Source organism: Petaurus breviceps, unplaced genomic scaffold (assembly GCF_028583685.1).
Source record: "Petaurus breviceps papuanus isolate PSGF00001 unplaced genomic scaffold, PetGlider_PUasm1.0 227, whole genome shotgun sequence".
Taxonomy (NCBI): Eukaryota; Metazoa; Chordata; class Mammalia; order Diprotodontia; family Petauridae; genus Petaurus; species Petaurus breviceps.
The window spans coordinates 803323-818797 of record NW_027185896.1 but is presented as its reverse complement, the minus strand read 5'-3'; the positions used below and the strand labels follow the sequence as shown (position 1 = coordinate 818797).

Genomic DNA, 15475 nt, shown 5'->3' with positions numbered 1-15475 from the left:
TAAGGTGCAATGCCCAAAAAATTAGCATGACTAATTTCTCCCATGTATGGAAGGATCTTATATCGTGAGCCCCAAGGAAAATGTGGAATAGGGGAGAAGAAAAGAAAGCACAGCAATCCTGAGACAGATATGCCCAAGCTTCAAAAGTACTATAAAACAATCTCAGGTTAACACCAGATTCTCCAGGTTGTCTTCCTGCCTTACTGGGTCCTCACTGAAACACTAGGCAAAATTATTACACATCTCCCCCATCAATTCATTATCCCACTCACCACAGGCTATTTAAAAAATCTTCATTCCTTGTGGAGACTTTCATGGCATCCCTCCTCTCCCCATTTTCAACTGAGGCTCTTGCCTAATACTCCAGAGAGAGACAGAAACAGACATACACACACAGAGACAGAGATAGACAGGTAAAGACAGAGACAGAGAAAAAGACAGACAGACAATTCGCTGAAAGTTTTAAAGTTCTCTCTTTTCCCCTCTTCATCTTGCCTCACTCAAATGTCTTCCCCTACTATCTCCTCCTTCACCACTTTCTCTCCTGAAGAAGTGGCCCATCTCCTTCCTAAGGAAAACATCCCCAGTAGATTTCCTTTTCTCTCCTTCTCCTCTTTCTTCCTTTTTTCTCTCTCTCTTTCTCTCTGTCTCTCTCTTTCTCTGTCTCTCTGTCTCTGTCTCTGTCTCTCTCTGTCTCTCTCTGTCTCTCTCTCTCTGTCTCTGTCTCTCTCTCTCTCTCTCTCTCTCTCTCTCTCTCTCTCTCTCTTCCTCCTCCTCCTCCTCCTCCTCCCCTTTTATTCCCATATACTGGATGCTTCTCTTCTCCCTACAAAAACACTTGAGTCTTCTCCATCCTTAAAAAAAAAAAAACCCTAATAATCCTTGCTAGCTATTGTCTAATATCTATCCAATCTTTCATGGCTAAATTATTTGAGGTCATCTAAATTTGGTCCCTCTACTTTCTTTCCTTTGACTCTCAACCTTCTGCGGTCTGGCTTGGGACCTAATCATTTTACTAGAATGACTCTCTCTGAAGTTATTAATTATCTCTTAATTGCCCAATCTAATGACCTTTCTCAGTCTTCAACCTCCTTGACTTCTATGTACTCTTGGACATTACTGATCACCCTCTTCAACTGGATATTTTCTCCTCTCTAGGTTTTTGTAACATTGCTCTTTCCTGGTTTTTCTACCTGTCTGACCACTCCTGAGTATATTCTGCTCTATCTTTCTCCAAGTCAGGCCCATCAACTGCAGGTGACCCTAAGTATCTGTCCTGAGTGTACTTCTCCACTCTTCAGTGAGGATGAATATTTATTTCCCAGATTACAATATATATATTTATTGTTCAGTTTGACTCCTCATGATCCCATTTGGGGTTTTCTTGACAAAGATACTGAAGCGTTTTGCCATTTCCTTCTCCATCTCATTTTACAGATGAGGAAACTGAGGCAAACAGGGTTGAGTGACTTGCTCAGGGTCACACAGCTAGTGGGTGTCTGAAGCCTAATTTGAATGCAAGATGAGTATTTCAGACTCCAGGCCTAGCACTCTATACACTGCAGCACTTAGCTTCCCTGTGCATTTACAGGTAAGACCTATAATCTGTCATCCATCAATATTCATATCTGATATAAATGCTGCCAATGGACCACCAACTGGGACCAGAATTGAACAGTATGGGGAGAGCAGATTTGAGCTGCTTTCATGAAAATAGTTGTTTTAATGATGCTAAGACTCTGAATATGGAAACAAAGGTTTGTCTTTTTAATACCAACATTCTATTGGTGTTGCTATATGGAAATAAGATAGACTACAACATCCAAAGAATTTTTTAAAAATATAATACACAGAAGATAAGGGAGAACTGTTCCCCAATAAAAAGTATTCCTGCCTTTTCCCAAGATGCCTTTTCCAAGATGGTAACAAGGGAAAGGTGGGGAGGAGAGTCCCCTAGTCAGCACAATCACCCGCCTCCTATCTTCAAAGTTGCTGCTGAACTCCCAGATCACCCTCTGTATCAGGAGGGGAGTCCTTGGACCACAAGATAATGAAGCTCAAAGGCAGAGTTGTTGAAAGGAATGTGCTTAGCAAACAATAATGGACTGTATGCATGCATAACTGCTGTTTATCCCAGTTCTGGCTGAGGAAAAGGTCTCTAAATCCCTTTATGTGACAGACCCAGGTCCCTGATGACTTCAGGAGTGGTCTTGGGCACTACTTGAGATGACCACGTTTTTGGTTTTGTTTTTGTTTTTTCCTTTCCAGAGGACTTCTGGTAAGCAACAGCTGAGTTCTATGTTGAGGACTTTTTTGCTGACGTATGTAGCTTAGCCTACAACATTAACTGATAGATGACTTCTAGTTTTTCCAAAATTCTAATCTGCTATTTAAAATGACATATGCGTAATAATAAAATACTAGTAACTGCTAGGGTTATATGTAGTATTTTAAGGTTCATACAGTATTTTACATATGTTATCTCATTCTGTTCTCACAACAACCTTGTGAGGTAGAACCTACCATACACACATATGTGTTTATATGTATATACACATATGTCTGTGTGTACACATATGTGTGCTTATTTATTTATACATACATACACACATTGGGCTTAACAGAAGGCTTACATTATTATTTGCTCTCACTGCTGTGAGGAAACCACGGACACAGGGAATGAATTCAAACATATTGAGAGCAATGACCATTTTTTTTTGTTTGCTTATGTTTTCCTTTAACATATGAGGCCCTATGCAACTCTCTGTGAAGACAGAAACAAGAATCTTGGGGAAACAATAAATGGTCCTGGGAGAAAGGGTTTCCTCTCTACTTTGAAAAGATTCCCCCTTAAAAGAGATAACAAAATCTCTAAGCTATCCAGAGGCTGCAGAATTCAAGAAGTCTCACAGGAACAGGCTACCCTGGAAGGCTAACTAGGTGTAAATGGGCCTATCAGGGCTGATAATTCTTTAAAGACTTAATAAGACACTAATTAGCACCCTCACTCCCTCCCCACCCCACCCCCACCCCTACACCAAAAATAACAATAATAACAACAACCCACAAATACTCTGGAGTGCAGGAGGAGACACAAAGGTTGAATCTTCCATTATCTCCATAAACCCTACTCAGGAGAAGATTCTTTTTCATTCATGACAGAGGGAAAAGATCTCCCTTTCTTCTCAGAGCCTGCCTGCTGACAGATTGTATAACAGTACACAAACAAAATGACTAACAGAAGCCCAGAATTAAGAGTCTTAAGGCACCTCAGTGGCCATCCACTCCCATCTATATTCAGAAAGGAATCCCTATAAACATACTCAGCAAGTATTATTTCAATTCAACAGGAAGTAGTTAAAGACCTATAACATGCAGGGCACTAAGCTAGGGAAGAAGACAAAGTCTTGAAAAATAAAAATTAACACAGACGCTTCCCTCAAGAAACTCACACCAAATTTGGGAAAGCCAAGGATAGTAAGGGGGATAAAAGCCAGTAACTCCCAGAAGTACGTTTGTGCTAAAGAAAGGAGTTTACCTGAATTCAAGAAGACCTAGATTTGGACACTTCCTCATTTACTTACTAACGGTGCAACCCTGAGCAAGACACTTAAACTTTCTTAGTATGATTCTGCATCTGTAAAATGGGGGAAAAACAACAACTACTCGATAGACTTGTTATGGGGATCAAATGAGACAATATCCATCTGAGAAGCACTTTGTAATCGTCAAATGCTATAGAAATATTAGTTATTATTACTCGCAACGTGCAAATTACCGTACTAGATACAGAAGGAAACACAAAAATAAATGAGGTATTCTGTAATCTAAAGTACTTTACCGTCTAGTAGGGGGCATAATACATTCCAAAATAGCTTTAAGACAAATATATATATAAAACTCTGCTATGCTATAAGTGCTGGGTCAGCCAGAACAAGAAGAAAAGACCCAAGTAAAACTTTACACAAATAGAAGATATAGAAGAAAATACTAGAGAAAACTGAGAAGAGATACCTGATAAAGAATAAGAAAACGAATGCTGGATTTGGAGGTGAAGAAACTAGGGGCAAATCCCAGCACTGCCATCTATCAGTCTGTATGACCTTGGCAAAGACCTAACCTAGAGACCTAGACTTGAGAATCCTTAACAATAAAATGAGGTAGCTGGACTAAATGACCTCTAATGCCCCTTCAACCTCTCAATCTACAATCCTACGAACTACACCCTCATTGTCTCTGTAACTGCAAACAGATTTTTGGGACACATCTTCCAGAATTTTATGTATTTGTTCCTTCCTTCACCTCAAGTTAAATACTCAGTTACCCAATATATCAAGAAACCACATCAGAGATTTCTTTCTGTGTTCATTTTCCTCCCACTAAGGTGAAAATCATTTTCAAAATTTCCAGAATCAATTTGTTCTAGATTTCTGAGGCCATCTGACCAGGTGCTAAAGTGCTATTAATTACTATGTTCTACCTGCCAAATGTCCATGGCAATATTGAACATGGTTCTCTGGAAATAATGGTTCATCAGCACATATATCTTGGGCTCAGATAAGCTGAGCCAAAAATTGGACAGAAGGGAGAGAGTGTGATGAAATGAATTAGGGAAAATATGTGACGTTTTTAAGGGTCCCAGGTGTTTTGTTTTTTTTTTTTTCTGAAACAAAAACCAATCTTTTAAGTACAAATCTTCCTGGGGAGGCTATGTGGCTATGAATCATAGAATATGATTATCTCTAAAGAATCAAGTTTGTGAGTCATCCTAAGGGCTTAGTGGGCAATAACAGGTTGTGCTGTGTAAACAGAAAGATAGATAAATGAAGAGCAGGTAGGACAGTGATAACAGTGGGACCACTTAAGCAAGTACCTGCATAATGCTAAGAGACCTAGAAGAAGGTCCCCTGCATGCTGGGTAGATATCCTAGGGATATATAAATTTCTGTGTGGATCCTAAGGGCATGATTTTGATGCAAAGTAGAAGGTGTGCGTGAACTAACAGTTAGATGTTAGAAGGGATACCTCCATCAATGAGATCACAGAATCACTGTGGTATTATAGAAACTTTTATTCTATCAACAGGCATTTATTAAATGCCTACCACGTGATAGGCACTGGGCATCCAAAATACAGAATGAGCCTCAACCAGCAGTTTCCCCAAGCAAATGCTCAATGAATGGGAAACTTGGATAATTATAAATAACAGCTAACATTTATATAGCACTTCAAGGTTTGTTTGCAAAGTGTTTTATTTATTACTTCATTTGATAATTACAATCGACAACCTTATTGCTAGAATGCATATTACTTGCTTTGTCAGGTAGAAGCAAAACAAACTATATTAGCTTGTGTTTTAAAGGCACATATCCTGGTATACTGTGAAAGGAAGTCTGGACATGACAAGAGGGACAGGGTAGGGAACAGTGCAGCTGGAGTTAGAAGGGAAGGTATGACACCAGGCTCTGTAACTCACTGCTTTCGGGATCCTGGGCAAATCACTTTACCTCTTGGATCAGTTTCCTCAGTAAAATTAAGAGGTTAAACCAAATAGTCTCAAAGGTTCTTTCCAGGTCTTAAACCTATTTGTTTCCAAGCTCAGTCACATATATACACATACCATACACACACACACACACACACACACACACACACACACACACACACACATATACACGGAAGGAAAGAGAGGAGAGAAAAAAAGAAAAGAAAGAAAGACGGAAGGAAAGAAGAAAAAAGGAAGGAAGGAAAGAAGAAAGGAAGGGAGAGTAAAAAAACAAGAAGAAAGAAAAAAGGAACAAAGGAAAGAAAGAAGTTGGGATAAATAATAAGTTGAATAATAGAGCACTATCTTTAAGGAAATCACAATGCCTACCAATTTTGCAGAACCATAGGATGAGCGTTGGTATAACATGAATAAATATTTTGATAACAATAAGTGTGTCAAGGTTTTTCAGACCCTCAAAGTCTAAAAAAACTATAGAGCCAACTTTATGCCATCAGTTGAATCCTGATTTCCCAAGTTCAGTCAATTCTTTTGTTACACGTGTATTATCTTCGGTAATCTTACCTTCCACCCACTAAAAGGAAATTATCCAAGAAACCCCATTAGCACAAAGGACTATACATGCTTGAGGATAGTTGAAAAGGTCAGCGAATGCTGCTTATTGCAACAGCATAAAAAACACTGAATTGTTTTTTAAGAAAAAATGCTGTAAAACTAACCTGTGTTGTATAAGAGGATGACTGGCTACCCCCCCATGATATCAAGTGCAAAGAAAAGAAAAATATAAAGAATATTACATGACTTTAATCCAATTTCTACCTCAGAGGAGAATAAAATATTGCTATTAGCTAGCAGACATTCTGCATTATGAAGGGAATAGAAGTTATGCTCACCCCAATTCACCTTTAGACATTTTTACGAAGGCATGGGGCGGGGGAGAACCTCAAACAATATTCCATAATTGAAAACTTTGCCATAACCCTAAGAGTGTTTGTTTTTTGACTTTGTATTTAACAAACCACAGAATCTCAGAGATGGAAAGGCCCCCAAAATGCCAACAACAATGTGAGGAATGCTCCTCTCACAAAACCTCCTAGACAAGTGGCTGTTCAGAACCTCAAGGGACGGAGACTTCTCTATGTGATGAAGCAGCCCAGCTACTCAGTAATTCAACATGGGATGAAAAACTTCACAACCACTGATATTGAATAAATGGCCCCTTTTACCATCATGTCGTTGCAAAATTAACCTTCTCAAGGCTTCCTGGGGAAGGGAATGATAGGGGGATATAAGGACATGAATGTGTTGTAAGAAAAAAAGACATGGATTAAAAAGTAAACTATATTTTCAAAAGAAAACAGAAATGAAAGAACAAAATCAACCTTCCCAGGGACATAAAAATAAGAGTCAACGTTTGTATAAGATACTAAGTTTTACAAAACACTTTATATACTTTGTCCCATTTGATGCACGCAACAACCCTAAGAAGTAGATTATATGAGAATTATTATCCCCATGTGACTAATGGAGGAAATTAAGGCTTGGTGAACTGAAATCATTTGTCCTCGGTTATAAAACTATTAAGAGTCAGAGGTAGAAATCAAACACAGGCCTCTCCTGAAGCCAAGTCTAGCACTCTTTAACACAATACCAAACTGTTTCATCTTATCCCATTCTATTTCAGATTATAGATCTTATGAGAGCCCCACAGAAAGACACCCAAGACATGCATGCACTTCTGATTTAGTATCTATACTGGAACTCAGTCATTACCTAGAAATCTAAAATTTAGAAAAATATCCAACAATTCACAGGATCAGAGCTAGAGGGGAGTTTAAAGGTCATCCAGTATAATGCCCTCCTTTCACAAATGACAAAACAGAAGAAATACAGACATTAAATGACTTGCCTAGTGTCACACAGCTAATAAGAGAGATGGGACTAGAACCCCCAGGGGTTTTTGCCTCAAAGTCTAATTGCTCCACCTATAAATCACGCTACTTCTCAGCAATCAGAAATCACGGTCAACCTCTATAATAGATATTTTAAAATTTAGCCTTATTTTCCCTTATTTGGAGAGGTCCAACCCATGGGAATATCATAACATTCCAAATTTTATAATGTTGAAATAAATACACTACTACTTCTACTATAACTACCACCACTAATAATTATAACTAACCTTTGCAGAGTGCTTTAAGGCTTGCAAAATGCTTTTGATATATTAGCTTACTTTACTCACATGGTAGGTGCTATTATTTTAAAGATGAAGAGCCTACGTCTGAGAGAGATGAAGTTAATTGTCAAGGGTCACAAGGCCAATAACTGACCAATGATTTGAAATCAAGTTTTCCTGATTCCATGTCCCATGTTCTATCTAGCCACTACAAATTCTGAATATTATACATTATCATCATTGGATAGATGATAATTTGAAAATTCTTACTATTCACCTCATAACATTTTGTAAAACTGTAAAGCACCAAGTAAATGTGAGACACTACAGGCATTTTAATGTGCCTGGGGAATTTGCCTCAGTTTCCTCATATATACAATGAAGGTAATCATAGCCCTGAACTTGCAGGGTTGTTGTGAAGATAAAATAATATTTGAAAAGTGTACTGCAAATCTTAAAGCACTATATAAATGCAGATAGCTGGTACAGTGCATTAGTCTTCCTGAGTTCAAAGCTAGCCTCAGACAGTTAAAAACTCTGTAACCCTGGGCAAGTGGCTTAACCCTGTTTGCCTCAGTTTCCTCATCTATAAAATGAGCTAGAGATGGTAAACTTCAATATCTTTGCTAAGAAAACCCCAAATGGGGTCAAAAAGAGTTGGACATAACTATAAAGGTCCAAAAACCAATAAGTACTATTGTTATTACAATTATTATTATTCTCTTTCATGCTGACACTATTTTTTTCTGCCTCCAAATCCAACATTCATACCATGTTTCCTCAAATATCTACCGTCAGAATAAACTAGGATTCAACACAGTTTCCAAGGTGAAGAGACAATGGGAATCCTGAGCCAAAAGATGCTCAGAAACAGACATACTGACTAAACTTCCACTCCAGTAAGAAGTACGTAAAAAAATACATAGATCTACTACATTTTGTCTGAGCTGTTGTAGCCTCTTGGTCTATGACACAGAAATTCTCTCCATCTCTGTTATCTCAGCATGGAAGTGACTGTGAATTCTCAAAGAATTTTCCATCTAAGGGGGAGATTCAGGCAACTAAGCTGAAGGGTCTGAACATGAGTCCAGCCACTTGTCCCAGGACCAGTCAAAGAAGCTCTTATACAGAGGGTAAGCCACCATCTAATTAATGAATGTTTTTGGCCAGAGCAATTCAAGAAGACCATAACGAAGTGTGGCGTCGCTGCGATCTGTGTGGTTGAAGAGAATACAACCAAAGAAATCACAGGTCCTTCAGGTACTGTCACAATAGATTTAAACTTAATTCAACTAATTTATTCCTGGCTCCAATATGCTGAATTTCAATGATCTATAAAAAATATAAATGCTATTAAGGATGGAGGCTTGTAGGCAAAAAGAGGATTTGTCTTTAAGAAAAGATAAGGTTCATATTGTCAGGTAGCATTATGGAAAATGGTATGGGACAATGAAAAAGCACAATAACTCTGCAGTCATCAAGCATTTATTAAAACACCTACTATACGCTAGTCACTATACTAAGGTCTGGGAACACAGAATACAAACACAACAAAAGACAATCCCTGCACCCATAGAGCTTACATTCGAATGGGGGAAGACAATTAAAAAAAAAAAGAGGGGGTGAGGGGAATGGTACCCCACCCAGAATCAGGATGGGGGATTCTGAGGAATGAAGGATAGCTAGTCTGGTTTGTTTTTTAAATGGAGGTTTAGGGAACATTGGAAAATTCAGAGAACATTTTTGCTTCTCGCGAATGCTCCCTGGGTGACCTTTGGCAAATCAACGACCCTCCCTAGGACTCAGTTTCTTCATCTATAAAATGAGAGTGTTTAATAAGATGGTCTTCTCATCTACATTTGCAATTCTGTGATTCTCAGAATATTATGCCACTGCTGAAGAGAGCAGGGCTCAGTCTCCACAGGTACTCCTCTGAACATGTGAGATCAGGGCTCTAGTTTCTGAGCTAGACAGGGAGGGGTAGTTCTGTTATTTTTTGCAAAGCCTTTCAGATGAGCAAAACCTTTCACTCAACATAATAGAAGAACTGAAAGTACCATTTGTATGAGCTCAACATACCATCCTTTACAAATAAAAAAAAAGAAGGCTCATCTGTGCCCCACACTAAATTTGATACATTTCAAAAGTATTTGGAACCCCTTCAAAGCACTGGTTTTCTCATCATCTCCAAAGTCTCTGAACATGTTCCAGACACTTGTAATCAGATGTTTAGCTACCTCTCTTTCATTCTATTTAGCTCTTTCTTCTATTCATGCCATTTTGACTTATTATATTAAAAATTATGCAAATTTAGCCTTAAAAATCATCAAGTTAGACGGTATGATTCTCCCACCTTATTCAGATGCTTCATTATGTCTTGGGGTTGTTATTAGGTTCTTTTCAGGCTGTTTTGTGTCCTACTAAGCTAAGAAAGTTTTTTTTTTCATTAGTGAACTTAATAAAGGAATGAATTATAAATCATGGAGGGGTAGTAATCTGCATTAGTGGTCGGAATATCCATTCATGATCAAAAGATCCTGGATTTTGAAATAACTAATGTGACAATTAGCATTTATTAAGTGCCAAACACCATGCTAAGTGCCCATGCATGCTCTCAATTCAAGCATTCAATTTTTTTCAATCTTTTCATTTAGCAAATATTTATTAAGCATCTACTGGATACAGAGCACTATGCTATGTTGGAGGTGGATGACGGAAGAAGACACAACGTGTAGAGAAGGCATGGTCCCGTATTATATGGATGTTTTAATCTGGTAGTAGTGACTGGCCAGCCTAGTGTTTTATAGCTAGAAACTAAAATGATTGTGTTTCTACTCAGAAAGAGTTTCTACTGTATGACTGTGCTTCCATTCAGAAAGAGTGCGACTCAAAAGGATACTGTGAAGCTGCCCCAAGATTCAATCAACTTTGTACCTTCTAACATCACCCAGTATGATTCTTCATCCTATGCTAAACATTCCATTCCATCATGCATGGAATACTTGTTTCTTGAACAAGCCACTTCCTGGTAAAAGGGATTAGTAATGTTCTAGGAAAATTTTTAGCTCGACAACCTCCCAGGATACAATCTAGCTCTAGTCACTTCTGTGGAGCCAAGCCTTCTGTTCAGATTTTATCAAACAAGAATTATAATGTAATTAATAATATAACAATGTAATAAAAATTATAATACAATTGATATTTACATAGCACTTTCGGGTGTGCAAAGCATTTTCACGCTATTTCTCTAGCTCTAAACAGCCTTCCAAATAATTAGTGAAAATGTGATAGAATCTTAAATACTTTTTTTTTCTTTACTATGAAAGCATAGGATCAAGAATCATACTGAGTGATATTAGAAGGTACAAAGTTGGCTGAATTATATTAACTCAAATGAATGCTTTGTCTAAGCCTATATTATTAACAATGAAAAATTCTCTATTATACCCTTATTACTACCATCATTGTTTGAAAACTTTGAAAATAAAAATGATTTTTCAGCTTATCACCTAAATCCTTCCACTACCACATTGTTCTTCTCGTTTTATTTCCTTTCCTCACTCAGTTTTCATCTTGAGATACCCATCAATAGATCACGATTTTTAATTCTTAATGTCTTGAAAAATTTAGAATTTATAATTAAGACAAAGCTTATTACTAGATGTTTTGAAAGGGCCTGGTAACAATTCAGTTCTGACTTTTTCTAACAGAAGAAACATTGAGCTCCAGCCTATGCATAATGGCAAATGCAAAAAGGATAAGGCTACCATGCATAGTATGTGCATAGCCTGTTCATTTCACAGTCTCACTTCCACAAACATTTCATTCCTGCAGGAATATGCTCTCTTGCACATGACTCTTCCTGACTCAGTTCTTCCTCTTAAACATGAGAACCAGTTTATTCAAAGGTGAAAAAAGTCTGTTAAGTGACCAAATTCCCTCCAAAATTCTTTTAAAAGTGTGAAGTAACAGGGAGAAAATTTTTACACATGATAAAAGTGGGGAGAAGGAAAAGGACCAAGGTTCAATATTGCCTCCAGTAATCCTTAGTGGTATTATCCTGGGCAAATTACTCAACCAGGCAATTCCCTGGGATCTGTCTTTTTAAATCTCAGAGTAAGTGAACTATAATCTAAAATAATATTATGAAAATGATTGTTGCTGAACTCTCTCTCTAATAAGAGGACCTGATACTTGCATTAATCTTGCACCTTAAAAATGTTCTCACATTCATCGTCTTCCTCAATCTTCAAAATATTCCTGTGAGGTCTATGGGGTAGATGGGATTAGCAATATTTTGCAAATGAAGAAAGCATGGTCCAAAGAGGTCCTACCACTGAGAAGTGGGGAGAGATGGGACCAGAAGCCAAGCCTTTTGGCTCTCAATCAATGACCTTCCCATTCTACCATATTGGATCCTCTTACAGCACAGATTATGATCAAATAACATTCTGGGAGAAACACTCTCTATTGCTCATAGTCACATAAATCTAACAAGGGACACTCTAAATTTCTCTCATAAAAAACTAAAAGAACGACATGGGCAAGGCATTCCACTAACACATGACTACAACAACTTACCATGTTGGCTGGAATTCCTGCTTATGTTCTCTCCTTTCTCAAGAAATCTGTGGTTGACCCTTAGTCCTCCTCCCACTTTGCCGTCTGGGGATGCAGATCCGTTTGTCTGACTCGTCTTGGTATTCATATGAGTTGGGATGGGCTCAAATGTTGGGTCTAGTTCCAGTATCAGCCTATTGAGCTGTTCAATGGATTGGTCAATATCTAGAGTTGGAGATCCTGGTAAAATTCCTGCATTCAAACCCATATCAACCCCATTTATCTCTTTCTCTGGTGTTAACCTAGGTTTGAAACCTTCTGGATAAGAGTGCTGGGGAACTTCATTAGGACTGGAAATACTACCTAAGCCCCTCTGCACAGCATCCCTGCTGCTGGGGCCTCTTGTGGGAGTTAGTGGGATCCTGGGCTGGGCTGGAACGTAGTTTGAATTCTCTGAAGAGTTGTGGATGGCAAATCTCCCCTCACTATCTGTCGCATAGCTGTACTGATGCGCTGCGACTAGTTGTTGTTGGCGTACCCAGGTCTGAGTGGAATAGGTGCCCTGTCCATAGGCTGGTGCCTGAGATGACACTGTAGGATTCCTCAAGAACTGCTGAACCTGCTTGGGCTCACCATTTGCAAATGATCGCTCATAAAGGGGATCTACGCCAATGCCCAGGTCTGGGGCAAGGGCAATATGGTGGTCTTCTCCAGTGTTGCTCCCAAAGCCATCTGATAAGAGAGAATTTTGACTACTTTTATGGCAGGTAAAGTTTCCAAGGTGGCTGGAGTGTTGACCTTCTGACGAGGACAAAGTTCCAATACTGTCCACACTGTGTAAGTCATGATTGGGCATCTCATCATCTAGGATGTCTGTCTCCCTATCTTTCAGCTTGGAATCTCCATTTACATGAACTTGGGCTGGCACTACGTGGCGAGTCCCACTGTACTTACTTCGGACATCAGTCATATCCTTTGGGGAACTTACAGGGTCTTCTAGTCCAAACCCACTGAGAAGCTGGTCCAGCTCTGCCTTTTCTTGTGGGCTCAATCCCCTTTTGGTGCCAGGAGCTGAGCGTTCTTCAGTCTTGTCTGTCCTTACTGAGGCAGTAGAGTGGCCTGAATCACTGCTAACAGACAGGGTATGGTCACTGTGATCAGGGCTGCTGGTCACTGGAACAACCTGGGTCCCGCCTGGGATGTTGCTGTCAGAGATGCTCTTCTTTCTCACTTTAGCATAAAGGCTGCCATCAATTGGACCTTGGGTATGTAACACTGGGTTGGTAGAGAGAAGAAAAAAAAGTTACCATTAGATAAAGGTCTGAAACATCTCGAGAGCTGAAGAGATAAACATTTTTACATGTGACTAATGCATTCAATGATTCCATCATCTTAGAAAAGTACTGTGCTTTGAGAACCACAGCCTGGCACTTTTTTAATCACCCTAAGCTACACCTTTCACTTTCTAACAAAGGTCTCATAAATACACACACACACACACACACACACACACACACACACACACACCCCTCTCAGAACAAGCTGGGGAAGGCAAACAAAAACATCAGCTCAAAGGGCTTGTGGTCAAATGTTTTCTCCCCCTCTGCTTCATTTTACTCTGTGATGAAACTGTAGTCATACAATAACAAGATTTGAAAACCCACACTTGCTGGCACCTGGAATTTGTGAGACATGACGAACACACATTCCACAATAGACTGAACATGGCTTTTGAAGTGTTCAGGAGACATGCTTCAAGCGTGTGTCTCAGGGCTCCTGGTCTGTTGGTTCATGCTAAATGCATTATCATGGGTCAATGACTTGTGGGGCTGGCTGCCCCCCCCAATCCTCCCCCCCACACACACACACATACACACAACTTGGTAAAGCCTAAAGAAATGTCAGGCACTCCATCAAAAGCAAGCGCTCCTAAGCAGCATGTCAGAACTCATACCTGTCTGGCTAAGGTGTATACAGGAATAATCAAATGAATGTGAATGTTAACAGCGCTTCCTTTCTATTTCGACTTTACTAATGACAGAGAAACCCTATTGTGTTACATAGCAGCTGTAATAAAAGGAGGTGAGTGACGTATCTTGACTGCCATACTACATATAATCAGAAATAATTATATGATCAGAAACATGATTGGAAATAATTATATTGTCAATTTTATAATTTGCCATGAACTCATTTGGTAGAACTATATGATTGTGAATTGAGGTCTTTATTTTTCATTGCTCTTTTTTTAGTTTTGTTTTTAATTGCCCAAAAAGGAGTGAATTAGTGGGAGGGAGAGATTTTAATAAAACAAAAATAATTTGCCATAAATGATGAGATGAAATGGATTAGTGCTTTCCTACTAGAAAATATAAAGCCCAAAATGAGTTGAAAAATAGTTCCTCTAAGATGTAATCAAAATACAGTTGAAATAGCACATCGACAATTTCAGACTACAAACAACTGTCCAGAACCTGCACTTCAAAGATTAGCTACTTATGAGCAGTGTTTAATTGGTAACAGCCAAACAGGCCACTACCACCTTGAGATGCTACAGGGAAAGCCTATAAAAGCTTCTGTTCTGAAGTCCCTACTTTTTGAGTTCTAGATTTCCCCTTTTTTTGAGTGTGGAGAGGGCAGTATCTCACAGGGTCAGTGACATGAAATGGTGGGGGCTTCAAAGGTCTCTAAGGTAGGAGCTCTAATAATAGTAGCTAAAATGGCTTCATTGGGGGCTTTTGTAATTGAGATTTTTAGAGGGGGTCTGATTGGTCTTTGGGGGTGGGGTGATATCAGTGTCTCTAGCAGCAGAAGATAATCACTGATGAAGTAAGTCCAAGAGGATCTTGTTGCCAGGACAGGAGTGAGATATATTCCTATATTTCTGAATTAGGACTGGAAATACATTTTTTTTTTTGCCACAAAAAATACCCCAAAATAAATTTTCAATACAATTCAAAGAGCATTTACAAATTGCCAACTTTTGTGAACATACATTGTGCTAGGGTTGGAGATACATAAAGAAAAATTATATAGTGCCTAAAAGTCTGGCAGTCAATATGAATTTATTAAGTATCTACTGTATATCAGGTTTTGCACTAAGTGCTAATGGCAAAAAATACTACCTGATCTACAGTAGTTCACATTCTAATGGGGTAGACAATATGCAATTATCTGTATAAATACACATATTTATATGTGATACATAAAATATAAAATGTAGATGGAAGGAG

At 38.7% G+C, this 15475-nt stretch overlaps 1 protein-coding gene across 16 annotated transcripts in view; it reads right to left on the bottom strand.

Annotated features, from left to right (window-relative positions):
- The window catches only part of TNS3 (tensin 3), a 427559-nt gene that overhangs the window by 104153 nt on the left and 307931 nt on the right, over nt 1–15475 (bottom strand). For all 16 annotated transcript variants that reach the window (XM_069095442.1, XM_069095438.1, XM_069095436.1 and 13 more), the window contains one exon: nt 12264–13517. In XM_069095442.1, coding sequence (XP_068951543.1) covers nt 12264–13517 — 1254 coding nt within the window. The remainder of the gene's footprint in view (nt 1–12263; nt 13518–15475) is intronic.